The sequence below is a fragment of the Xenopus tropicalis genome, chromosome 6, assembly GCF_000004195.4.
Source record: "Xenopus tropicalis strain Nigerian chromosome 6, UCB_Xtro_10.0, whole genome shotgun sequence".
Lineage (NCBI taxonomy): Eukaryota > Metazoa > Chordata > Amphibia > Anura > Pipidae > Xenopus > Xenopus tropicalis.
Window position 1 is genome coordinate 153096791 of NC_030682.2, and position 27529 is coordinate 153124319.

Here is a 27529-nt window from a genome sequence, read left to right on the forward strand (position 1 = left end):
GTAGAACAAGGTTTGGGCGCTGAGGTCCCTCCCTCTCCCAGTTACCCAATGGGAGGCCGCTATGTAGAACAAGGTTTGGGCGCTGAGGTCCCTCCCTCTCCCAGTTACCCAATGGGACGCCGCTATGTAGAACAAGGTTTGGGCGCTGAGGTCCCTCCCTCTCCCAGTTACCCAATGGGATGCTGCTATGTAGAACAAGGTTTGGGAGCTGAGGTCCCTCCCTCTCCCAGTTACCCAATGGGAGGCCGCTATGTAGAACAAGGTTTGGGTGCTGAGGTCCCTCCCTCTCCCAGTTACCCAATGGGAGGCCGCTATGTAGAACAAGGTTTGGGTGCTGAGGTCCCTCCCTCTCCCAGTTACCCAATGGGAGGCCGCTATGTAGAACAAGGTTTGGGCGCTGAGGTCCCTCCCTCTCCCAGTTACCCAATGGGAGGCCGCTATGTAGAACAAGGTTTGGGCGCTGAGGTCCCTCCCTCTCCCAGTTACCCAATGGGAGGCCGCTATGTAGAACAAGGTTTGGGCGCTGAGGTCCCTCCCTCTCCCAGTTACCCAATGGGATGCTGCTATGTAGAACAAGGTTTGGATGCTGCGGTCCCTCCCTCTCCCAGTTACCCAATGGGAGGCCGCTATGTAGAACAAGGTTTGGGAGCTGAGGTCCCTCCCTCTCCCAGTTACCCAATGGGATGCTGCTATGTAGAACAAGGTTTGGGCGCTGAGGTCCCTCCCTCTCCCAGTTACCCAATGGGAGGCCGCTATGTAGAACAAGGTTTGGGTGCTGAGGTCCCTCCCTCTCCCAGTTACCCAATGGGACGCCGCTATGTAGAACAAGGTTTGGGCGCTGAGGTCCCTCCCTCTCCCAGTTACCCAATGGGAGGCCGCTATGTAGAACAAGGTTTGGGCGCTGAGGTCCCTCCCTCTCCCAGTTACCCAATGGGAGGCCGCTATGTAGAACAAGGTTTGGGTGCTGCGGTCCCTCCCTCTCCCAGTTACCCAATGGGATGCTGCTATGTAGAACAAGGTTTGGGCGCTGAGGTCCCTCCCTCTCCCAGTTACCCAATGGGAGGCCGCTATGTAGAACAAGGTTTGGGCGCTGCGGTCCCTCCCTCTCCCAGTTACCCAATGGGAGGCCGCTATGTAGAACAAGGTTTGGGAGCTGAGGTCCCTCCCTCTCCCAGTTACCCAATGGGATGCTGCTATGTAGAACAAGGTTTGGGCGCTGAGGTCCCTCCCTCTCCCAGTTACCCAATGGGAGGCCGCTATGTAGAACAAGGTTTGGATGCTGCGGTCCCTCCCTCTCCCAGTTACCCAATGGGAGGCCGCTATGTAGAACAAGGTTTGGGCGCTGAGGTCCCTCCCTCTCCCAGTTACCCAATGGGAGGCCGCTATGTAGAACAAGGTTTGGGCGCTGAGGTCCCTCCCTCTCCCAGTTACCCAATGGGAGGCCGCTATGTAGAACAAGGTTTGGGTGCTGCGGTCCCTCCCTCTCCCAGTTACCCAATGGGAGGCCGCTATGTAGAACAAGGTTTGGGCGCTGCAGCCCCTCCCTCTGCCAGTTACCCAATGGGAGGCCGCTATGTAGAACAAGGTTTGGGCGCTGAGGTCCCTCCCTCTCCCAGTTACCCAATGGGACGCCGCTATGTAGAACAAGGTTTGGGTGCTGCAGCCCCTCCCTCTCCCAGTTACCCAATGGGACGCCGCTATGTAGAACAAGGTTTGGGCGCTAAGGTCCCTCCCTCTCCCAGTTACCCAATGGGACGCCGCTATGTAGAACAAGGTTTGGGTGCTGCAGCCCCTCCCTCTCCCAGTTACCCAATGGGACACCGCTATGTAGAACAAGGTTTGGGCGCTAAGGTCCCTCCCTCTCCCAGTTACCCAATGGGACACCGCTATGTAGAACAAGGTTTACTTGATGTAAATCTGGTTTGTCCAATCTTTTCTCAGCGGCCACACAAGATACACACGGAGGATCGACCAACCCCGGGGAGACTCATAGCGGCAGCAACAGAACCCTCAGAACTAACTGACTGCCTACTTGAACCTCTCATACTGACACTTTGAGTTATCTTAGTAACCTACTAACCTAGTAACCTACTAACTACTAACCTACTAGCCTACTAACCTAGTTTATAACCTTGGTTATACTCATGGATTCCATATACTTTAGGGTGGGAAACCCTCGTACCATTTAGACACATAAAGTCCGAATTCTGACTCATTGAGAGAGTTTATATTGGAGGCTGCTCAGTACTTGTTGACATGGCGGCCAAGTTTACATGGAGTGGTGGGAGGAGTCATTTATATTCTCAGAAACAAACCCATATGGGATCTATCTAATCTCTTGTAATAATGGGATCTATCTAATCTCTTGTAATAATGGGATCTATCTAATCTCTTGTAAGAATGGGATCTATCTAATCTCTTGTAATAATGGGATCTATCTAATCTCTTGTAATAATGGGATCTATCTAATCTCTTGTGATAATGGAATCTATCTAATCTCTCGTGATAATGGGATCTATCTAATCTCTCGTAATAATGGGATCTATCTAATCTCTCGTAATAATGGGATCTATCTAATCTCTCGTAATAATGGGATCTATCTAATCTCTCGTAATAATGGGATCTATCTAATCTCTTGTAAGAATGGGATCTATCTAATCTCTTGTAATAATGGGATCTATCTAATCTCTTGTAATAATGGGATCTATCTAATCTCTCGTGATAATGGAATCTATCTAATCTCTCGTGATAATGGGATCTATCTAATCTCTCGTAATAATGGGATCTATCTAATCTCTCGTAATAATGGGATCTATCTAATCTCTTGTAATAATGGGATCTATCTAATCTCTTTTAATAATGGGATCTATCTAATCTCTTGTAATAATGGGATCTATCTAATCTCTTGTAATAATGGGATCTATCTAATCTCTTTTAATAATGGGATCTATCTAATCTCTTGTAATAATGGGATCTATGTAATCTCTTGTAATAATGGGATCTATCTAATCTCTTGTAATAATGGGATCTATCTAATCTCTTGTAAGAATGGGATCCATCTAATCTCTTGTAATAATGGGATCTATCTAATCTCTTGTAAGAATGGGATCCATCGAATCTCTTGTAATAATAGGGTCTATCTAATCTCTTGTAATAATGGGATCTATCTAATCTAATGTAATAATGGGATCTATCTAATCTCATGTAAGAATGGGATCTATCTAATCTAATGTAATAATGGGATCTATCTAATCTCATGTAAGAATGGGATCTATCTAATCTCATGTAATAAAGGGATCTATCTAATCTCATGTAAGAATGGGATCTATCTAATCTCATGTAAGAATGGGATCTATCTAATCTCATGTAATAATGGGATCTATAACATGAGGGAAACAATACACAAGATGGGATCTACCATATGTACCTTCATATGCATCTCATATTGAAGCTCTTTTATGATTGTTGAAATAATGAGCTTGTGAGCTGTGATTGGTGGGACCGCCTTGTGATCACTGTTACATCTCTGCCTGTGACTTTTTAATGAAGAAATCTGCCGGAAGATTTGCTCAGAGAGTGACTGCTTAAAAAATATGGTGATATCGGCTCCCCTAGCTGAAGGGTCCGCGCAATTTGTCCCTTTAATTCTGCTTTATCTCTGTCCCACTCTCCTAGCTCAGTCAGTTCCAGGCATCTAAAGGCAGCAGTGCTGTAAATACAATGCACCCAGCCATTGCCTGCTTCCAGCTACACAGGGTGATCCCAATGCCTTCTGGTACCTGTAAATTCTCTCTTTTCTGAATGGATCCCTCTATAAGGTTTATTGGGTCAGATTAACCTCAGCCCCCGTGGGTATGGATACAGCCTGGCACTAACCCAGCCTGGCACTAACCTGTTGCACAACTCAGTTACATATAACTATCTGCCCCCTCCGCCCCCTGCTCTCAGCAACATGGATAATCTGCAGCCCCCCCCCCCCCAGTGCTTCATCATTTGTGCAACTGGACACCTGAAGGTTAGTGTCTGGGGGTGTGGGAGGTAAGGGGATGGGGGGTATAGGGGTAAGGGAGTGAGGAAATAGGGGTAAGGGAATGGGGGTATAGGGGTAAGGGAATGGGGGTATAGGGGTAAGGGAGTGAGGGATATAGGGGTAAGGGAATGGGGGTATAGGGGTAAGGGAATGGGGGTATAGGGGTAAGGGAGTGAGGAATATAGGGGTAAGGGAATGGGGGTATAGGGGTAAGGGAATGGGGGTATAGGGGTAGGGAGTGAGGATATAGGGGTAAGGGAATGGGGGTATAGGGGTAAGGGAATGGGGGGTATAAGGGTAAGGGAGTGAGGATATAGGGGTAAGGGAATGGGGGTATAGGGGTAAGGGAGTGGGGGTATAGGGGTAAGGGAATGGGGATATAGGGGTAAGGGAATGGGGATATAGGGGTAAGGGAAAGGGGGTATAGGGGTAAGGGAATGGGGATATAGGGGTAAGGGAAAGGGGATATAGGGGTAATGAAGTGAGAATATAGGGGTAAGGGAATGGGGATATAGGGGCAAGGGAATGGGGATATAGGGGGTAATGGAGTGAAAATATAGGGGTAAGGGAATGGGGATATAGAGGTAAGGGAATGGGGGTATAGGGGGTAATGGAGTGAGAATATAGGGGTAAGGGAATGGGGATATCGGGGGTAATGGAGTGAGAATATAGGGGTAAGGGAATGGGGATATAGGGGGTAATGGAGTGAGAATATAGGGGTAAGGGAATGGGGATATAGGGGGTAATGGAGTGAGAATATAGGGGTAAGGGAATGGGGGTATAGGGGTAAGGGAATGGGGGTATAAGGGTAAGGGAATGGGGATATAGGGGTAAGGGAATGGGGATATAGAGGGTAATGGAGTGAGAATATAGGGGTAAGGGAATGGGGATAAAGGGGTAAGGGAATGGAGATATAGGGGTAAGGGAATGGGGGTATAGGGGTAAGGGAATGGGGATATAGGGGGTAATGGAGTGAGAATATAGGGGTATGGGAATAGGGATATAGGGGGTAATGGAGTGAGAATAAAGGGTTATGGGAATGGGGATATAGGGGTAAGGAAATGGGGGTATAGGGGTAAGGGAATGGGGATATAGGGGTAAGGGAATTGGGATATAGGGGGTAAGGGAATGGGGGTATAGAGGTAAAAGGAAGGAGCATGAACAGGTAGAAAAATAACAATATTACATAACATAACAGGGATACATGGGTGAGGGATTGGGATATACAGATAAGAGGGTAAAGGAGATGTAGAGGTAGGGGGTGTAGAACACAGGGGGTAATAGATTGGGGATATTAGGGTGAGGGAACAGGATATAAATATTAGAGATTCTGGGGTTCCATATACAGGGTGGAACTAACCCCCAATGTCTCAGAACCCAGAGAAACACCTTTCATCATGGGGTTTTATCAGCTGTCATTTTTGTTCAGATCAGAAGCAAAATGTCATTTATCCCTAGCACTTGCTGACACTGATGGGGGCAATAAACTCCCCACAGCCGCTGAACTTCAGACTCTGGCAGTGCCGAGGCTTCAGGCTGGGGGCCAACCCTCTATGTTGTGCCCAGCGGGACTGATAGCAGGGGACTTTTGCCCAGTGGGTGGTATTTAATGGGTTGTACCTTACATATTTATACAGTTCACTTGGGTTGAAAAACCTCTTCATCAAGTTTAACCCTTAACTGTATGGTCCCCGGAAAGTGTGTGTCCTATGCATAGCATGGCTGGGGGGGCACAATGTATCACAATGTAGCTGGGCGTGGCTAGGGGAGGCACAATGTATGACAATGTAGCTGGGCGTGGCTAGGGGAGGCACAATGTATCACAATGTAGCTGGGCGTGGCTAGGGGAGGCACAATGTATCACAATGTAGCTGGGCGTGGCTGGGGGGGGCACAATGTATCACAATGTAGCTGGGGCGTGGCTAGGGGAGGCACAATGTATCACAATGTAGCTGGGCGTGGCTAGGGGAGACACAATGTATCACAATGTAGCTGGGCGTGGCTAGGGGAGGCACAATGTATCACAATGTAGCTGGGCGTGGCTAGGGGAGGCACAATGTATCACAATGTAGCTGGGCGTGGCTAGGGGAGGCACAATGTATCACAATGTAGCTGGGCGTGGCTAGGGGAGACACAATGTATCACAATGTAGCTGGGCGTGGCTAGGGGAGGCACAATGTATCACAATGTAGCTGGGCGTGGCTAGGGGAGGCACAATGTATCACAATGTAGCTGGGCGTGGCTAGGGGAGGCACAATGTATCACAATGTAGCTGGGCGTGGCTAGGGGAGACACAATGTATCACAATGTAGCTGGGCGTGGCTAGGGGAGGCACATGTATCACAATGTAGCTGGGCGTGGCTAGGGGAGACACAATGTATCACAATGTAGCTGGGCGTGGCTAGGGGAGGCACAATGTATCACAATGTAGCTGGGCGTGGCTAGGGGAGGCACAATGTATCACAATGTAGCTGGGCGTGGCTAGGGGAGGCACAATGTATCACAATGTAGCTGGGCGTGGCTAGGGGAGGCACAATGTATGACAATGTAGCTGGGCGTGGCTAGGGGAGGCACAATGTATCACAATGTAGCTGGGCGTGGCTAGGGGAGGCACAATGTATGACAAAAATGTCACTTTCCTACCAGCAATTAAACAATTAAAGCCAAATCCCAAGTACTTACTGGTACATACCATAAAAATGGAACTCATAGGCCTCTAAGGGCTGAGTTGGGCAGAAAGAGGTACAGGAAAGCGAAGAACCCCTTGGCCCAATGGAACCCACCCAAGGGCATGGAAGGAATTGAGTTTAGCAACAGACAGAGCTCCTATTCTCATTGGGTCCCATTCAGGCTGGGATTGTGTAATAAAGAACATATTGATGGAAAAGACATGGAGAAAGGGGTAAGAAGGGGATCAGGGCAAGTCTGCTGATGGGGAAGATTTAGATCTGGTTCTGGTCCTGTTTCCAATCCTGTGTCCAATAAAAGCCAAAATTTCACCTCAAAAGGGAACATGCAGTGACTTTTGCCACCCACGGGAGGTGCCACCTGAGGAAGGTCCTGCTCACCGAGCTCTATGGCCACTGGGCAGGTATAAATGGGGCGTATTCACATTCTGTACCCCGGTACCACATTAGCTCCATACAGACAGTACTTAACTAAAGGGAAAGAACCTACTAAATCCCCTCGCTGTGTCTCCCAGATATCGGTGGCATTCAGGGCACCCTAGTAAGTGAGCTTTGTCTCTTACAGACCATGGACGTCCTCTCCGGCCTGACCTTGTTCCTTATCTTCCTGCTCACCCTCCTCTTCCTCTCTGCTTTGTGGAAACAACAGAAAAGATCCTCCGTCCTACCCCCAGGACCAACCCCAATTCCACTGCTGGGCACCCCCCGTTATGTAACGTTTAATATTATCTGCAAGCACTTCCCTAAGGTACAGTATGTGTCAATGTAAATAAAGTAGGGGCAAGGGTACATGGGGCTCATAAATTTGCCCCACCATATACAAATAGTCTCTAGTGGTCTCAGTGCTGCCCTCTATGGGGTAGAACGTACTGAGCAGGGTATTTAGCGGCACATGTTCTTCTTGGCTGAATGTAGTATTTTGTTCCAGAACCGGGATTCCCTTCTAGAAACAGAAATAGAAGAAACGTGCCCAGGCACCCATCAGGCTCCCATGGGGAGATCTGGCTGTAGAAGGAGGAAAGCGGGGGGACTGATAGGAAAGGGGAACCAGGGGCACATCTGTATGATCACCATCTTGCCCCATTGTGCTTTCAGCTTCAAGAGAAATATGGCAATGTGTTTACCATCTGGCAACTGGGGGACCCCATTGTGATTCTCTGTGGGTACAAAATGGTAAGAGAGGCTCTGATCAACCATGCGGAGGAGTTCAGCCAACGCCCCACTCTCCCATTGGGCGATGAGCTCACAAAGGGATACAGTAAGTTACAGTAGGACAAGATGAAGATAGGACAAGATGGAGACAGTAGGGCAAGATGGAGACAGTAGAACAAGATGGAGACAGTAGGGCAAGATGGAGGCAGTAGGACAAGATGGAGGCAGTAGGACAAGATGGAGACAGTACGGCAAGATGGAGACAGTACGGCAAGATGGAGACAGTAGGACAAGATGGAGACAGTAGGACAAGTTGGAGACAGTAGGGCAAGATGGAGACAGTAGGACAAGATGGAGACAGTAGGGCAAGATGGGGACAGTAGGGCAAGATGGAGACAGTAGGGCAAGATGGAGGCAGTAGGGCAAGATGGAGACAGTAGGGCAAGATGGAGACAGTAGGGCAAGAAGGAGACAGTAGGGAAAGATGAAGACAATAGGGCATGATGGAGACAGTAGGACAAGGTGGAGACAGTATGGCAAGATGGAGACAGTAGGACAAGATGGAGACAGTAGGGCAAGATGGGGACAGTAGGGCAAGATGGAGACAGTAGGGCAAGATGGAGGCAGTAGGGCAAGATGGAGACAGTAGGGCAAGATGGAGACAGTAGGGCAAGAAGGAGACAGTAGGGAAAGATGAAGACAATAGGGCATGATGGAGACAGTAGGACAAGGTGGAGACAGTATGGCAAGATGGAGACAGTAGGGCAAGATGGAGACAGTAGGACAAGATGGAGACAGTAGGAAGAGTTGGAGACAGTAGGGCAAGATGGAGACAGTAGGGCAATATGGAGGAATTAGGGCAAGAAGGAGACAGTAGGGCAAGATGGAGACAATAGGGCATGATGGAGTCAGTAGGACAAGGTGGAGATAATAGGACCAGAAGGAGACAGTAGGGCAAGATGGAGACAGTAGGACATGGTGGGGATAATAGGACCAGATGGAGACCGTATGACAAGATGGAGACAGTAGGGCAAGATGGAGACAGTAGGAAGAGATGGAGACAGTAGGAAGAGTTGGAGACAGTAGGGCAAGATGGAGACAGTAGGACAAGATGGAGACAGTAGGACAAGATGGAGACAGTAGGGCAAGATGGGGACAGTAGGGCAAGATGGGGACAGTAGGACAAGATGGGGACAGTAGGACAAGGTGGAGATAATAGGACAAGATGGAGACAGTATGACAAGATGGAGACAGTAGGGCAAGATTGAGACAGTAGGGCAAGATGGAAAAAGTGAGGCAATATGAAGACAGTAGGACAAGATGGTGACAGTAGGGCAAGATGCAGACAGTAGGACAAGATGGAGACAGTAGGGCAAGATGGAGACAGTAGGACAAGATGGAGACAGTAGGGCAAGATGGAGACAGTAGGGCAAGATTGAGACAGTAGGGCAAGATGGAAAAAGTGAGGCAATATGAAGACAGTAGGACAAGATGGAGACAGTAGGGCAAGATGCAGACAGTAGGACAAGATGGAGACAGTAGGGCAAGATGGAGACAGTAGGACAAGATGGAGACAGTAGGGCAAGATGGAGACAGTAGGGCAAGAAGGAGACAGTACATAGTTACATAGTTACATAGTTACATAGGGTTGAAAAAAGACCTGTGTCCATCAAGTTCAACCCATCCAAGTAAACCCAGCACACCTAACCCACACCTACCAATCTATACTCACATACATAAACTATAAATACAACCACTAGTACTAACTGTAGATATTAGTATCACAATAGCCTTGGATATTCTGATTGATCAAGAACTCATCCAGGCCCCTCTTAAAGGCATTAACAGAATCTGCCATTACCACATCACTAGGAAGGGCATTCCATAACCTCACTGCCCTCACCGTGAAAAACCACCTACGCTGCTTCAAATGGAAGCTCCGTTCCTCTAATCTAAAGGGGTGACCTCTGGTGCGTTGATTGTTTTTATGGGAAAAAAGAACATCCTCCAACTGCCTATAATCCCCTCTAATGTACTTGTACAGAGTAATCATGTCCCCTCGCAAGCGCCTCTTTTCCAGAGAAAACAACCCCAACCTCGACAGTCTCACCTCATAGTTTAACTCTTCCATCCCCTTAACCAGTTTAGTTGCAGTCTCTGCACTCTCTCCAGCTCATTAATATCCTTCTTAAGGACTGGAGCCCAAAACTGCCCCCCATACTCAAGGTGAGGCCTTACCAGGGACCTATAAAGGGGCAAAATTATGTTCTCATCCCTTGAGTCAATGCCCTTTTTTATACAAGACAGCACTTTATTTGCTTTAGTAGCCACAGAATGACACTGCCTGGAATTAGACAACTTGTTATCAACAAAAACCCCTAGATCCTTCTCCATTAAGGAAACCCCCAACTCACTCCCATTCAGTAGATAGTTTGCGTTTATATTATTCCTACCAAAGGGCAGAACTTTGCACTTATCAACATTGAACCTCATTTTCCAGTTTGCTGCCCAGTTTCCCAGTCAAATCTCTCTGCAAAGCGGCACATCCTGCATGGAACTTATAGTTTTGCCCAATTTAGTATCAATAGAAACAGTACTGTCTATGCCCCCCCCCAGGGCATTAATAAACAAGTTAAACAGCAAAGGCCCAAGGACTGACCCCTGCGGTACTCCACTAACCACACTGGTCCAATTAGAAAATGTTCCATTTACAACCACTCTTTGTACTCTATCCTTCAGCCAGTTCTCTATCCAATTACAAATATTATGTTCTAGGCCAATATTCCTTAATTTGATCATTAACCTTCTGTGAGGTACTGTATCAAACGCTTTAGCAAAGTCCAAGTAGATCCCATCCACTGCCATTCCAGCATCAAGGTTCCTACTCACCTCCTCATAAAAGGCAACTAAATTAGTCTGGCAAGATCTGTTACGCATAAAACCATGCTGGCACAAACTAATAGTATTGTGAACTGCAATGTATTCAAGTACCCTATCCCTTATTACCCCTTCCAAAAGTTTTCCTACTACTGATGTCAGACTAACAGGACAGTAGGGCAAGATGGAGACAGTAGGGCAAGAAGGAGACAGTAGGGCAAGATGGGGACAGTAGGACAAGATGCAGACAGTAGGACAAGATGGAGACAGTAGGGCAAGATGGAGACAGTAGGACAAGATGGAGACAGTAGGGCAAGATGGAGACAATAGGGCAAGAAGGAGACAGTAGGGCAAGATGGAGACAGTAGGGCATGATGGAGAAAGTAGGACATGGTGGGGATAATAGGACCAGATGGAGACAGTATGACAAGATGGAGACAGTAGGTCAAGATGGAGACAGTATGACAAGATGGAGACAGTAGGGCAAGATTGAGACAGTAGGGCAAGATGGAAAAAGTGAGGCAAATTAAGAGAGTAGGACAAGATGGAGACAGTAGGGCACGATGCAGACAGTAGGACAAGATGGAGACAGTAGGGCAAAATGGAGACAGTAGGATAAGATGGAGAAAGTAGGGCAAGATGGAGACAGTAGGGAAAGATGGAGACAGTAGGACAAGATGGAGACAGTAGGACAAGATGGAGACAGTAGGGCATGATGGAGACAGTAAGACAAGGTGGAGATAATAGGACAAGATGGAGACAGTATGACAAGATGGAGACAGTAGGGCAAGATTGAGACAGTAGGGCAAGATGGAAAAGGTGAGGCAATATAAAGAGAGTAGGACAAGATGGAGACAGTAGGGCACGATGCAGACAGTAGGACAAGATGGAGACAGTAGGGCAAGATGGAGACAGTAGGACAAGATTGAGACAGTAGGGCAAGATGGAGACAGTAGGGCAAGATGGAGACAGTAGGACAAGATGGAGACAGTAGGACAAGATGGAGACAGTTGGGCATGATGGAGACAGTAGGACAAGGTGGAGACAGTATGACAAGATGGAGACAGTAGGGCAAGATTGAGACAGTAGGGCAAGATGGAAAAAGTGAGGCAATATGAAGACAGTAGGACAAGATGGAGACAGTAGGGCAAGATGCAGACAGTAGGACAAGATGGAGACAGTAGGGCAAGATGGAGACAGTAGGACAAGATGGAGACAGTAGGGCAAGATGGAGACAGTAGGGCAAGAAGGAGACAGTAGGGCAAGATGGAGACAGTAGGACAAGATGCAGACAGAAGGACAAGATGGAGACAGTAGGGCAAGATGGAGACAGTAGGACAAGATGGAGACAGTAGGGCAAGATGGAGACAATAGGGCAAGAAGGAGACAGTAGGGCAAGATGGAGACAGTAGGGCATGATGGAGAAAGTAGGACATGGTGGGGATAATAGGACCAGATGGAGACAGTATGACAAGATGGAGACAGTAGGTCAAGATGGAGACAGTATGACAAGATGGAGACAGTAGGGCAAGATTGAGACAGTAGGGCAAGATGGAAAAAGTGAGGCAAAATTAAGAGAGTAGGACAAGATGGAGACAGTAGGGCACGATGCAGACAGTAGGACAAGATGGAGACAGTAGGGCAAAATGGAGACAGTAGGATAAGATGGAGAAAGTAGGGCAAGATGGAGACAGTAGGGAAAGATGGAGACAGTAGGACAAGATGGAGACAGTAGGACAAGATGGAGACAGTAGGGCAAGATGGAGACAGTAGGGCAAGATGGAGACAGTAGGGCATGATGGAGACAGTAAGACAAGGTGGAGATAATAGGACAAGATGGAGACAGTATGACAAGATGGAGACAGTAGGGCAAGATTGAGACAGTAGGGCAAGATGGAAAAAGTGAGGCAATATGAACACAGTAGGACAAGATGGAGACAGAAGGGCATGATGCAGACAGTAGGACAAGATGGAGACAGTAGGGCAAGATTGAGACAGTAGGACAAGATGGAGACAGTAGGGCAAGATGGAGACAGTAGGACAAGATGGAGACAGTAGGGCAAGATGGAGACAGTAGGGCATGATGGAGACAGTAGGACAAGGTGGAGATAATGGGTCAAGATGGAGAAAGTAGGGCATGAGGGAGACAGTGCGACAAGATGGAGACAGTAGGGCAAGATGGAGACAGTAGGGCAAAATGGAGAAAGTAGGGCAAGATGGAGACAGTAGGGCAAGAAGGAGACAGTAGGGCAAGAAGGAGACAGTAGGGCAAGATGGAGACAGTAGGGCATGATGGAGAAAGTAGGACATGGTGGGGATAATAGGACCAGATGGAGACAGTAGGGTACAATGGAGACAGTAGGGCAAGATGGAGACAGTAGGGAAAAATGGAGAAAGTAGGGCAAGATGGAGACAGTAGGGCAAGAATGAGACAGTAGGGCAAGAAGGAGACAGTAGGGCAAGATGGAGACAGTAGGGCATGATGGAGAAAGTAGGACATGGTGGGGATAATAGGACCAGATGGAGACAGTAGGGTACAATGGAGACAGTAGGGCAAGATGGAGACAGTAGGGCAAGATTGAGACAGTAGGGCAAGATTGAGACAGTAGGGCAAGATTGAGACAGTAGGGCAAGATGGAAAAAGTGAGGCGATATGAAGACAGTAGGACAATATGGAGACAGTAGGGCAAAATGGAGAAAGTAGGGCAAGATGGAGACAGTAGGGCAAGAAGGAGACAGTAGGGCAAGAAGGAGACAGTAGGGCAAGATGGAGACAATAGGGCATGATGGAGAAAGTAGGACATGGTGGGGATAATAGGACCAGATGGAGACAGTAGGGTACAATGGAGACAGTAGGGCAAGATGGAGACAGTAGGGCAAGATTGAGACAGTAGGGCAAGATTGAGACAGTAGGGCAAGATTGAGACAGTAGGGCAAGATGGAAAAGTGAGGCGATATGAAGACAGTAGGACAATATGGAGACAGTAGGGCAAAATGGAGAAAGTAGGGCAAGATGGAGACAGTAGGGCAAGAAGGAGACAGTAGGGCAAGAAGGAGACAGTAGGGCAAGATGGAGACAATAGGGCATGATGGAGAAAGTAGGACATGGTGGGGATAATAGGACCAGATGGAGACAGTAGGGTACAATGGAGACAGTAGGGCAAGATGGAGACAGTAGGGCAAGATTGAGACAGTAGGGCAAGATGGAAAAAGTGAGGCATTATGAAGACAGTATGACAAGATAGAGACAGTAGGGCACGATGCAGACAGTAGGACAAGATGGAGACAGTAGGGCAAGATGGAAACTGTAGGACAAGATGGAGACAGTAGGGCAAGATGGAGACAGTAGGGTATGATGTAGACAGTAGGACAAGGTGGTGACAGTAGGGTAATATGGAGACAGTAAAGAAATATGGAGACAGTAGGGCAAGGTGGAGATAATAGGACCAGATGGAGACAGTAGGGCAATATGAAGACAGTAGCACAAGATGCAGACAGTAGGACAAGATGGAGACAGTAAGGCATAATGAAGACAGTTGGACAAGGTGGAGACAGTAGGACAAGATGGAGACAGTAGGGCAAGATGGAGACAGTAGGGCAAGATGGAGACAGTAGGGCAAGAAGGAGACAGTAGGGCAAGATGGAGACAGTAGGGCAAGATTGAGACAGTAGGGCAAGATGGAAAAAGTGAGGCATTATGAAGACAGTAGGACAAGATGGAGACAGTAGGGCACGATGCAGACAGTAGAACAAGATGGAGACAGTAGGGCAAGATGGAGACAGTAGGACAAGATGGAGACAGTAGGGCAAGATGGAGACAGTAGGGCAAGATGGAGACAGTAGGGCAAGATGGAGACAGTAGGGCAAGATGGAGACAGTAGGGCAAGATGGAGACAGTAGGGCAAGATGGAAAAAGTGAGGCATTATGAAGACAGTAGGACAAGATGGAGACAGTAGGGCACGATGCAGACAGTAGAACAAGATGGAGACAGTAGGGCAAGATGGAGACAGTCGGACAAGATGGAGACAGTAGGGCAAGATGGAGACAGTAGGCTATGATGTAGACAGTAGGACAAGGTGGTGACAGTAGGGTAATATGGAGACAGTACAGAAATAAAGAGACAGTAGGGCATGGTGGAGATAATAGTACCAGATGGAGACAGTAGGGCAATATGAAGACAGTAGCACAAGATGCAGACAGTAGGACAAGATGGAGAATGTATGACAAGATGGAGACAGTAGGGCACGATGGAGACAGTAGACAGTCGGACAAGATGGAGACAGCAGGTTAAGATGGGGACAGTAGGGCACGATGGAGACAGTAGGGCACGATGGAGACAGCAGGGCAAGATGGAGACAGTAGGGCAAGATGGAGACAGTAGGGCAAGATGGAGACAGTAGGGCAAGATGGGGACAGTAGGGCAAGATGGAAACAGCAGGGCAAGATGGACACAGCAGGGCAAGATGGAGACAGTAGGGCAAGATGGAGACAGTAGGGCACAATGGAGACAGTAGGATAAGATGGGGCCAGTAGGGCAAGATGGGGCCAGTAGGGCAAGATGGGGACAGTAGGACAAGATGGAGACAGTAGGGCACGATGGAGACAGTAGGGCAAGATGGGGCCAGTAGGGCAAGATGGGGCCAGTAGGGCAAGATGGGGACAGTAGGGCAAGATGGGGACAGTAGGACAAGATGGAGACAGTAGGGCACGATGGAGACAGTAGGACAAGATGGAGACAGTAGGGCAAGATTGAGACAGTAGGGCAAGATGGAAAAAGTGAGGCAAAATTAAGAGAGTAGGACAAGATGGAGACAGTAGGGCACGATGCAGACAGTAGGACAAGATGGAGACAGTAGGGCAAAATGGAGACAGTAGGATAAGATGGAGAAAGTAGGGCAAGATGGAGACAGTAGGGAAAGATGGAGACAGTAGGACAAGATGGAGACAGTAGGACAAGATGGAGACAGTAGGGCAAGATGGAGACAGTAGGGCAAGATGGAGACAGTAGGGCATGATGGAGACAGTAAGACAAGGTGGAGATAATAGGACAAGATGGAGACAGTATGACAAGATGGAGACAGTAGGGCAAGATTGAGACAGTAGGGCAAGATGGAAAAAGTGAGGCAATATGAACACAGTAGGACAAGATGGAGACAGAAGGGCATGATGCAGACAGTAGGACAAGATGGAGACAGTAGGGCAAGATTGAGACAGTAGGACAAGATGGAGACAGTAGGGCAAGATGGAGACAGTAGGACAAGATGGAGACAGTAGGGCAAGATGGAGACAGTAGGGCATGATGGAGACAGTAGGACAAGGTGGAGATAATGGGTCAAGATGGAGAAAGTAGGGCATGAGGGAGACAGTGCGACAAGATGGAGACAGTAGGGCAAGATGGAGACAGTAGGGCAAAATGGAGAAAGTAGGGCAAGATGGAGACAGTAGGGCAAGAAGGAGACAGTAGGGCAAGAAGGAGACAGTAGGGCAAGATGGAGACAGTAGGGCATGATGGAGAAAGTAGGACATGGTGGGGATAATAGGACCAGATGGAGACAGTAGGGTACAATGGAGACAGTAGGGCAAGATGGAGACAGTAGGGAAAAATGGAGAAAGTAGGGCAAGATGGAGACAGTAGGGCAAGAATGAGACAGTAGGGCAAGAAGGAGACAGTAGGGCAAGATGGAGACAGTAGGGCATGATGGAGAAAGTAGGACATGGTGGGGATAATAGGACCAGATGGAGACAGTAGGGTACAATGGAGACAGTAGGGCAAGATGGAGACAGTAGGGCAAGATTGAGACAGTAGGGCAAGATTGAGACAGTAGGGCAAGATTGAGACAGTAGGGCAAGATGGAAAAAGTGAGGCGATATGAAGACAGTAGGACAATATGGAGACAGTAGGGCAAAATGGAGAAAGTAGGGCAAGATGGAGACAGTAGGGCAAGAAGGAGACAGTAGGGCAAGATGGAGACAATAGGGCATGATGGAGAAAGTAGGACATGGTGGGGATAATAGGACCAGATGGAGACAGTAGGGTACAATGGAGACAGTAGGGCAAGATGGAGACAGTAGGGCAAGATTGAGACAGTAGGGCAAGATGGAAAAAGTGAGGCATTATGAAGACAGTATGACAAGATAGAGACAGTAGGGCACGATGCAGACAGTAGGACAAGATGGAGACAGTAGGGCAAGATGGAAACTGTAGGACAAGATGGAGACAGTAGGGCAAGATGGAGACAGTAGGGTATGATGTAGACAGTAGGACAAGGTGGTGACAGTAGGGTAATATGGAGACAGTAAAGAAATATGGAGACAGTAGGGCAAGGTGGAGATAATAGGACCAGATGGAGACAGTAGGGCAATATGAAGACAGTAGCACAAGATGCAGACAGTAGGACAAGATGGAGACAGTAAGGCATAATGAAGACAGTTGGACAAGGTGGAGACAGTAGGACAAGATGGAGACAGTAGGGCAAGATGGAGACAGTAGGGCAAGATGGAGACAGTAGGGCAAGAAGGAGACAGTAGGGCAAGATGGAGACAGTAGGGCAAGATTGAGACAGTAGGGCAAGATGGAAAAAGTGAGGCATTATGAAGACAGTAGGACAAGATGGAGACAGTAGGGCATGATGCAGACAGTAGAACAAGATGGAGACAGTAGGGCAAGATGGAGACAGTAGGACAAGATGGAGACAGTAGGGCAAGATGGAGACAGTAGGGCAAGATGGAGACAGCAGGTTAAGATGGGGACAGTAGGACAAGATGGGGACAGTAGGGCAAGATGGGGATAGTAGGGCAAGATGGAGTCAGTAGGGCAAGATGGAGACAGTAGGGCAAGATGGAGACAGTAGGACAAGATGAGGACAGTAGGACAAGATGGGGACAGTAGGGCAAGATGGAGACAGTAGGACAAGATGGAGACAGTAGGGCAAGATGGAGACAGTAGGGCAAGATGGGGACAGTAGGGCAAGATGGGGACAGTAGGGCAAGATGGAGTCAGTAGGGCAAGATGGAGACAGTAGGACAAGATGGAGACAGTAGGACAAGGTGGGGACAGTAGGGCAAGATGGGGATAGTAGGGCAAGATGGAGTCAGTAGGGCAAGATGGAGACAGTAGGGCAAGATGGAGACAGTAGGACAAGATGGAGACAGTAGGACAAGATGGGGATAGTAGGGCAAGATGGAGTCAGTAGGGCAAGATGGAGACAGTAGGGCAAGATGGAGACAGTAGGACAAGATGGGGACAGTAGGGCAAGATGGGGACAGTAGGGCAAGATGGAGACAGTAGGGCAAGATGGAGACAGTAGGGCAAGATGGAGACAGTAGGACAAGATGGGGATAGTAGGGCAAGATGGAGTCAGTAGGGCAAGATGGAGACAGTAGGGCAAGATGGAGACAGTAGGACAAGATGGGGACAGTAGGACAAGATGGGGACAGTAGGGCAAGATGGGGACAGTAGGACAAGATGGGGACAGTAGGACAAGATGGGGACAGTAGGGCAAGAATTTCTCAGTTGTGGATCTGTTGACTTTGTACTGTTTCCTATTAAATATTGGCATTTTGCTGATCTGCAAATCCCCCCTTTCTCTTCTTATTCACATTTTACTCACTGTCCCAACCTTTTTGGAAATGGTATTGAATATTGTATAAATAGGCGAGCGACTCAGCACCAGTTCTACTCCAGGTACCAGTACAAATAAATTGCCCTGGTCCCCCTTTACCGAGCCGCTGCTTTGTTCCATGTCCCATAGCCCCCCTTATTTTCTTCCAGTATAAATGTGTTTCAGTGCCATATTGAATAAAATGGGAGTGGCGAGGGAGCATAGGGTGCTATCAGCAGATGTGGGGCCCAAACATAAAGTACTGATAATAGCAGCAGTGCCATAAGTAGATGTTATTGGGCCAAATCAACCTTTATTTATGGGCCAAAAAGATGTGGCTGGGGGCAATTATACCCCCATAATGCCATAAAGTGCAAATATGTAACTCTATTTAGTATTTTGGCAATATTGGTCCTTTAAAAGCAGTAGGACAGAGCCAGTCAATGGATATGAAACTGAGATAGGCGAGTTCGGCTCCTCTCTGGGTGGAGACACCCAATAGTTGGGCAGCCCCCGGCCAAAGACTTGACTTATTCCCTGCAGATTTTCAGAGTTCCACCACTCACTGGCGCCACTTCCGTCGATTTATCCTGACAACGCTGAGGAACATCGGGGTGGGGAAGGCACCCGTAGAGGAAAGAAGCTTCATGGAGGCCCAGCAGCTTATTGAGGCAATGTCCCAAATGGAAGGTGGGTACCACTATACCTTTATTTGTTATCATTTATTATAATGCTCAGCCTTTTCCCCCTCAGCCTCTTGTTATTACTGATGTAACTGGGGCAAAGCTGTTGTCTGGCCAAAACCTTCCCTATCAGCTTCTATTGCCCTCCAGTTTATTATAACCCCCTTACAAAATGACATCAAGGGAAAAGCCAAGTTGCCAGGGGCATCTTCCTTAGGGTTACTGTAATATGACAGTGGGACAAGGAACCCAATAGTGAGCCTTGGATGAAGCATTGGCTACAGTCTGGCCAAAGGGAACATCACCAGGGCCCAGAGAAGGAGAGATAGGGGAGCGCTTCATCTGTAAAGAGATTATACTGAGCCCTTAAAGAGTGCGGTTATTTAGCAATGAGGAACGAGAGAGATGGAGAACCTTGTGGAACACAAGACTGAAATTTGTAGGTGGTGGTGAGAGCTCATGGAATGGAGGGGTGTGAATGGGGCTCACCTCCCACAGATGTCATAGAGTTGGGGGTTCGTGTCCCTATTAGTTAATAGTTGTGGTCGAGAGCTATTGGCAGCCATGAGCTCTGGTCTCATAGATTGGGGTGAGAACTGAAACTTTCTGGGAGCTGATGGAGATGAGAACATTGATCTCTAGGGGTTAATGTGTGTGGGAGACAGTTTTCTGGGAATTAATGAGGATCAGAGCTCTGTTCTCTAAAAACTCAAGGAACTAAAGGCAGCGATAGCTCATCATTTCTGTAGGGGATGATAGAAGATAGAGATAGAGATAGAAGATAGAGATAGAGAGAATAGATAGAGATAAAAGATTGAGATAGAAGATAGAGATAGAGATAGAAGATAGAGAGAGCTCTGTGTTTGTGAGAGTTCTGTGTGATAGCTCCCTTGGGGGTGGGACATCTCTAGGTGTAGATTCAAGGAGAAGACTCTTGTTATAGGAATTCATGGGATGAGCCCCCTGTTCTGTAAAGCAGTAACTCCCAAATGCAGGAGGATATGGAGGCGTCAACTGGGGGACCAACGGCTTTGCCAGATTGTGTGATGAGTGAACTCTGGACTGGCGGTTCTACCCGCCAACTGTCCCGCTCTTTATGCCTCATCCCTTTGTCCCGGATTTTCTATTTAATGTCCCACTTTCTCCGATGTTCTCTTAAAGGTTTTTCACATTCTGCGCCGGAGAGAGTTGAAGCCGGTTTGGCTGTATCCGGCACAGAGGGTGTAAATTGTCTCCATGAAGCCTTCATTGGGCTGTTTGTGGGGCGCCGGAATCCATACGCAGGCAGCACAGGGGTTCCCTGGATTCTATGGGTTCCTGCGCTCCCGCTGCCTAGGTCAATAAGTAGGAGAGAAGCCTCCATGTAAACAATAACATTGCAGACACCATTTTGGGGTGCCCTCCTTTTCTCCTACTTTCTATGCAACTTGGGGATCGTCCAGGGGACCCCGCAGTGAGCACCCACTCTTTTAATGACTATAATGATGGTGTGCATCACCAAATACCTCCCTTTAGCTTTTTTCTCTTTGCTTAATGGCAGCCGCTTTAGGTTTACAGACTGTTCATCTGGGAGAAATGTATTCAGGACAGTACAAGCAACGGAAAGGGGTGTGTTTATGTAAAGTGGGGGTGTGGTCACAAAGAGGGTGTGTCCAATAGTTTTTGATGTGGCTGCTGTTTTTGTCCCTCTTTCTGATTTTCAAGTGTTGAGAGTTATGGTTCTAGATGGGTCTGATCTCCTGAGCAAATTTAGTGCCTTTTATTACTTATGTTAGGGGCAACTGTGCCAGTATAGGGGCAACTGTGCCAGTATAGGGGCAACTGTGCCAGTATAGGGGTAACTGTGCCAGTATAGGGATAAGTGTGCCAGTATAGGGGCAACTGTGCCAGTATAGGGGTAAGTGTGCCAGTATAGGGGCAACTGTGCCAGTATAGGGGTAACTGTGCCAGTATAGGGGCAACTGTGCCAGTATAGGGGCAACTGTGCCAGTATAGGGGCAACTGTGCCAGTATAGGGGTCTGTATATTCCCTTGTAAGCAAGGAGAGGCGGGGCTAAGCCAAGGAGAGGCGGGGCTAAGCCAAGGAGAGGCGGCATTTGGCTGGATTCCATCCCAGGGTATTAAATGGACTCAGCGCTGTGATTGCCAAACCTCTTCCCTTAATTTCCCAGGTTTAATTGGGGTCTGGCATGGTGCCCAGAGACTGGCGGATTGCTAATATGGTGCCCTTATTCAAATAGGGATCCCGTTCTCAGCCTGAAAACTATAGGCCTGTTAGTCTGACATCAGTAGTAGGAAAACTTCTGGAAGGGGTAATAAGGGATAGGGTACTTGTATACATTCCAATAATGTAATATAATATAATGAGTTTGTGCTGCATGGGTTTATGGGTAACAGATCTTGCCAGACTAAATTAGTTGCCTTTTATGAGGAGGTGAGTAGGAACCTTGATGCTGGAATGGCAGTGGATGGGATCTACTTGGACTTTGCTAAAGCGTTTGATACAGTACCTCACAGAAGGTTAATGATCAAATTAAGGAATATTGGCCTAGAACATAATATTTGTAATTGGATAGAGAACTGGCTGAAGGTATACACTAAATGGTGCTCTGTTTGGGGTATCCTTAATTGAGAAGGATCTGGGGATTTTTGTAGATATTGGGGGGATGTTGGGTAGGGGGTTTCTCACGGTGAGGGCAGTGAGGGGGTTGGGGAATGCCCTGCCGGGGGATGTTGGGTAGGGGGTTCCTCACGGTGAGGGCAGTGAGGGGGTTGGGGAATGCCCTGCCAGGGGATGTTGGGTAGGGGGTCCCTCACGGTGAGGGCAGTGAGGGGGTTGGGGAATGCCCTGCCGGGGGGTGTTGGGTAGGGGGTTCCTCGCGGTGAGGGCAGTGAGGGGGTTGGGGAATGCCCTGCCAGGGGGTGTTGGGTAGGGGGTTCCTCACGGTGAGGGCAGTGAGGGGGTTGGGGAATGCCCTGCCAGGGGATGTTGGGTAGGGGGTTCCTCGCGGTGAGGGCAGTGAGGGGGTTGGGGAATGCCCTGCCGGGGGATGTTGGGTAGGGGGTTCCTCACGGTGAGGGCAGTGAGGGGGTTGGGGAATGCCCTGCCGGGGGGTGTTGGGTAGGGGGTTCCTCACGGTGAGGGCAGTGAGGGGGTTGGGGAATGCCCTGCCGGGGGATGTTGGGTAGGGGGTTCCTCACGGTGAGGGCAGTGAGAGGGGTGGGGAATGCCCTGCCGGGGGATGTTGGGTAGGGGGTTCCTCACGGTGAGGGCAGTGAGGAGGTTGGGGAATGCCCTGCCGGGGGATGTTGGGTAGGGGGTTCCTCACGGTGAGGGCAGTGAGGGGGTTGGGGAATGCCCTGCCGGGGGATGTTGGGTAGGGGGTTCCTCACGGTGAGGGCAGTGAGGGGGTTGGGGAATGCCCTGCCGGGGGATGTTGGGTAGGGGGTTCCTCACGGTGAGGGCAGTGAGGGGGTTGGGGAATGCCCTGCCGGGGGGGGGGTAGGGGGTTTCTCACGGTGAGGGCAGTGAGGGGGTTGGGGAATGCCCTGCTGGGGGATGTTGGGTAGGGGGTTCCTCACGGTGAGGGCAGTGAGGGGGGTGGGGAATACCCTGCTGGGGGGTGTTGGGTAGGGGGTTCCTCACGGTGAGGGCAGTGAGGAGGTTGGGGAATGCCCTGCCGGGGGATGTTGGGTAGGGGGTTCCTCACGGTGAGGGCAGTGAGGAGGTTGGGGAATGCCCTGCCGGGGGGGGGGTAGGGGGTTTCTCACGGTGAGGGCAGTGAGGGGGTTGGGGAATGCCCTGCTGGGGATGTTGGGTAGGGGTTCCTCACGGTGAGGGCAGTGAGGGGGGTGGGGAATACCCTGCTGGGGGGTGTTGGGTAGGGGGTTCCTCACGGTGAGGGCAGTGAGGAGGTTGGGGAATGCCCTGCCGGGGGATGTTGGGTAGGGGGTTCCTCACGGTGAGGGCAGTGAGGAGGTTGGGGAATGCCCTGCCGGGGGGGGGGTAGGGGGTTTCTCACGGTGAGGGCAGTGAGGGGGTTGGGGAATGCCCTGCTGGGGGATGTTGGGTAGGGGGTTCCTCACGGTGAGGGCAGTGAGGGGGGTGGGGAATACCCTGCTGGGGGGTGTTGGGTAGGGGGTTCCTCACGGTGAGGGCAGTGAGGAGGTTGGGGAATGCCCTGCCGGGGGATGTTGGGTAGGGGGTTCCTCACGGTGAGGGCAGTGAGGAGGTTGGGGAATGCCCTGCCGGGGGATGTTGGGAGGGCAGATAATACTAATACTATCTAAACTAATAAACATCTCATAGAAACCATAGAGACCCATCAGTTGGGTGCCCCAGACAGTCTATGTGAAACCTTGGCTTATAGACCCCTAATGAGCTCCCCCTTGGTGTATTCCAGGAAAGCCTTTCAACCCCATCGGCCTCCTGGGATGCGCAGTGTTCAACATGATGAGCTTCGTTCTATTTGGGAAACGTTTTGACTACAAGGACAAGAAACTTCACGATTTGATTTCAAACACAAGGAACCATATAAATAACGTGCTCTCCAGAACCTCTCAGGTACAGTGGGGTGGGTACGAATAAGGATCCAACAGTTTCTTGCCCTCTTTATATGAATTTGGGGTATTTGTATTACCCTCCAGCCCCAGATATGTCACAGAACTACAACCACCAGCACCGGCCAACAGCTGAAGCCTCTCAGGCAGGATATGGAGAACAAGTGGGGTCTCCTTGGGAGAATTAAGGGAGCACATCTTGATAAGAACAATTGTAACCACCAACCCCTCAGAATTTCCGTATTTTCTACCCCCTTGCAGATCATCAATACGTTTCCAATAATCCTGAAGTTTCCGTTCCTGTGGAAGATGCACTGCAAAGACACCTTGTGCCTCCAGTCATTTGTCGAGGAGCAGATCCAGTCCCACAAGGAGAATCGGGACAAGCCCAGGGATTTTATTGACTTCTTTCTCCAGAAGATAAAAAAGGTGAGAACCCAGAACAAGTCCCTCTTCTTCCTCCATCTTCACTTAGTGCTACAACCCATGGGGTGATCCAGTCTGTGCTGAGGACCAATGGCAAGTTGCTGGGGCAGCCCTTCAGAGGGTTGATTGAGGCAGAGGTAACTGGGTAACAGGGATGAACCTATCAACAGTTTGGTCAGGGGCCCAGAAGCCTTAGGAGTCTCACTAAGCCAATGAGCACCCTCAATGCATCAACATCTGACTGAGAGGGGATCCCACCCCATTCTGTTTCTGCAGGAAGAGGGAAACGGAGACTCCATTTTCTGTGACACCAGCCTACACATGTTCATCACCGGTCTATTGGCTGCAGGAACCGACACCACCACTTCTACCCTGAAGTACTGCTTGGCGAGGATTGCCCAGTTCCCAGAAATTCAGGGTAAAGGGGGCAATGGGGCGTATCTATTATTCCTTACCATGAAGATAAAATGACTTTAGATAAGGAAGGAGAAAGGGCTTTGAGGCAACGTGAGGGCAGCAGAGGAGGAGGAGGACAATAGCAGATGAAGGACACTAAATGGAGGCCCACCAGGTGCACAAATGGGGCAGGCAGCAAACCTAGCGGTTGGGCGGGCAGCAAACCTTCCGAATGGGCTCAGGGGTCAGTTCAGCCATTGGATAGGAAGAGTTCTCCCTTCTCTACATACCTCTGTATCATATGTGGGGCCCCCAGGCGCATCTGAACTGCAGCTCTAGGCCCCAACGAGGTTAGAGAGACACTATGGGGACCCCTAGAGGCCAATCACATGGCTCCCCACTAATCTGTTTGTGTCTGACTCTCCCCCAGCCAAGGTGCAGCAAGAGATCGATGATGTGACGGGGTCCCAGCGCCCCCCAGGGCTCAGCGACCGGCCCCACTTGCCTTACACCAACGCTGTGATTCATGAGCTGCAGAGGCACCTGGATCTGGCGCCTACAGGGTTCTATCATGCGCTCAGTAAAGACACCGAGTTCCAAGGATTTACCCTCCATAAGGTACAGAGCAGCCGGGAATGGGCCCAGCGCTTATGGGGGGTTATTGGGCCCCGGGGGCACGGGGTCTGGCATAGGGCACCTCTGTGTAATTCCCAGTGTTGGGATCAGTGGTACTTAAAGGCAAAGTAACCCTAACTAATTAGTTGCACCTTCCTACCAATAGAATGGGAGCATTGGGCCCCTGGGCCTCCAGGGCCACTAATTGGCATGAGATAGAAATGTAGTAAATGGTACCGGTATCCCAGTCCGACAGTTCCTCAGTGTAACACTGACCCCCCCATGTGACCCGGCTGTATTGGTCTCTGACAGGGCACCCGGGTCATCCCGTACCTCTCCTCGGTGCTGTTCGACCCGACCCAGTGGGAGACCCCCGATGAGTTCAACCCGGGGCATTTTCTGGATGAGAAGGGGCAGTTCCGGGCAAAGCCGGCTTTCATGGCATTTTCTGCAGGTGAGTATTGGCTACAAGGTGGGTCAGAACCTTTTTGTACAGGACCAGAGGGGGCCCAAAATTCTCCAACAGAACCTGGGCCACACTCACAGACTGGAGGTTATGGGGGTAAATAATAAACGATGTGAATGATAAATACATTCCCAGGACCTGAGTTTTACCCATTTGGGCTCATTCGGCGCCACTGCCAGAAACTGAGCTTATTTGTTCTGATGATACAATTCCTGCTAGTGATGTGCGGCTTGGTCCAAAGCCCATGGGGTGGGCGGGGTGAACTTGGCCATGCTCCTCCCATTCTGTGACATCACCGCTGTTCCCACCTATTCAGTGACATCACAAGGCCCGCCCCCCTGTAAGCCCCAAATAGTTACCCCCTTTAGTATTTGCCTCCCTGCCCCGCTCTATTCAGGGCCATATTTTCTATATAAACCCCCAAAAGCACCTGCCCGGGGTGCCCGTATAGGGGATAAAACATTTTATATAAAGCCCCCCTGCCGGCTAAATCCAGTCATCAAGCTGATGGGGGGGTAATTACTTGAGCCCCCCCTACTACAAACTCTTGTTTATAAAACAGGGGAGTAATGATGTTTTGAGCCCAGATTGCCCCCACCCCGGTACCAATTCATTTCCCTGCCCCACCTACCACCCCACCATTATATATGTAGGATCCCTGCCATAAAGTGAGACAGGGCTGCTGTTTTTCCTCAGAAAGGAAGTAGAGGCAGTCACATGGCTACCAGAGAGATGCACTTCCTGTTACAGACAGCCCCACAGGATATGAGTGAAGGCAGATCCTGACACTGTGATTTTTGCAGGGAAGCGCGAGTGCCTGGGGGTGAGTTTGGCCCGGATGGAGATTTTCCTCTTCTTCTCCGCTCTCCTCCAGAAATTCACCTTCTGCCCAACGACTGGGCAACGACTGAGCCCGAGACCCCCGATACCCACCAAGTTCCACTTTATATTAACCTCTCAGATCAAAGCTGTCCTGCGTTCCTCTAAGGCTGCCTGACCAGGCGGTGAGTCAGTAGCCATGCCCCAGCTTTAGTAGCCATCGGGTAAATCAATTGCCATGTCCCAACTTTAGTAGCCATCAGGTAACTCAGTAGCCATGCCCCAGCTTTAGTAGCCATCAGGTAACTCAGTAGCCGTGCCCCAGCTTTAGTAGCCATCAGGTAACTCAGTAGCCGTGCCCCAGCTTTAGTAGCCATCAGGTAAATCAGTAGCCATGTCCTAGCTTTAGTAGCCATCAGGTAAATCAGTAGCCATGTCCTAGCTTTAGTAGCCATCAGGTAAATCAGTAGCCATGCCCCAGCTTTAGTAGCCATCAGGTAAATCAGTAGCCATGCCCCAGCTTTAGTAGCCATTGGGTAAATCAGTAGCCGTGCCCCAGCTTTAGTAGCCATCGGGTAAATCAGTAGCCGTGCCCCAGCTTTAGTAGCCATCGGGTAAATCAGTAGCCGTGCCCCAGCTTTAGTAGCCATCAGGTAAATCAGTAGCCATGCCCCAGCTTTAGTAGCCATCGGGTAAATCAGTAGCCATGCCCCAGCTTTAGTAGCCATCGGGTAAATCAGTAGCCATGCCCCAGCTTTAGTAGCCATCGGGTAAATCAGTAGCCATGCCCCAGCTTTAGTAAAGTGTTACATGTGACAATTCCAAGGAAGGGGCAGGTATTTTTGGGAGGAGATTCTCTGCTGAAGGATTGGGGGGCGGGGGCAGGGCAGTTACAGGACTTCCCTCCATACGGAATCTGGAGATAACTCCGCCTACAGGAATCCCTCTAATGGTTAATTCCATGTTCAGGAGCTTGGAATTCTGGGAAGCTGGGAGGGGAGGAGATTGGGGCCCGGGCAATGTACCTCCATTTGGTGCTGAAGTCGGTGACAGAGTTGCCCTGTGGGGCAATAGGGAACTTCTCTCCTTTTTATCTGCTCTCCGGTGTTTATATTGCCCCCCCATTACTTGCCCCGGGGGGGGGGGGGAGCATCACATGTTTCAAACAATCTTATTTATCCTCAATTTGGAAAGGGGGCCAATAATTTGTTAATGT

At 49.5% G+C, this 27529-nt stretch overlaps 1 protein-coding gene across 1 annotated transcript; it reads left to right on the forward strand.

The window, feature by feature from the left end:
• The first annotated feature begins 3935 nt into the window (after nucleotides 1–3935).
• LOC100497460 (cytochrome P450 2C31-like) lies at nucleotides 3936–27089 on the forward strand. Its single transcript, XM_031904157.1, has 10 exons — nucleotides 3936–4015; nucleotides 7283–7465; nucleotides 7813–7975; nucleotides 18892–19038; nucleotides 23435–23595; nucleotides 23853–24020; nucleotides 24294–24435; nucleotides 24844–25031; nucleotides 25341–25482; nucleotides 26298–27089. Exons 1-10 carry the CDS (start codon nucleotides 3953–3955, stop codon nucleotides 26489–26491), a joined length of 1551 nt encoding a protein of 516 aa, XP_031760017.1. The 5' UTR covers nucleotides 3936–3952; the 3' UTR covers nucleotides 26492–27089.
• Nucleotides 27090–27529: the final 440 nt, after the last annotated feature.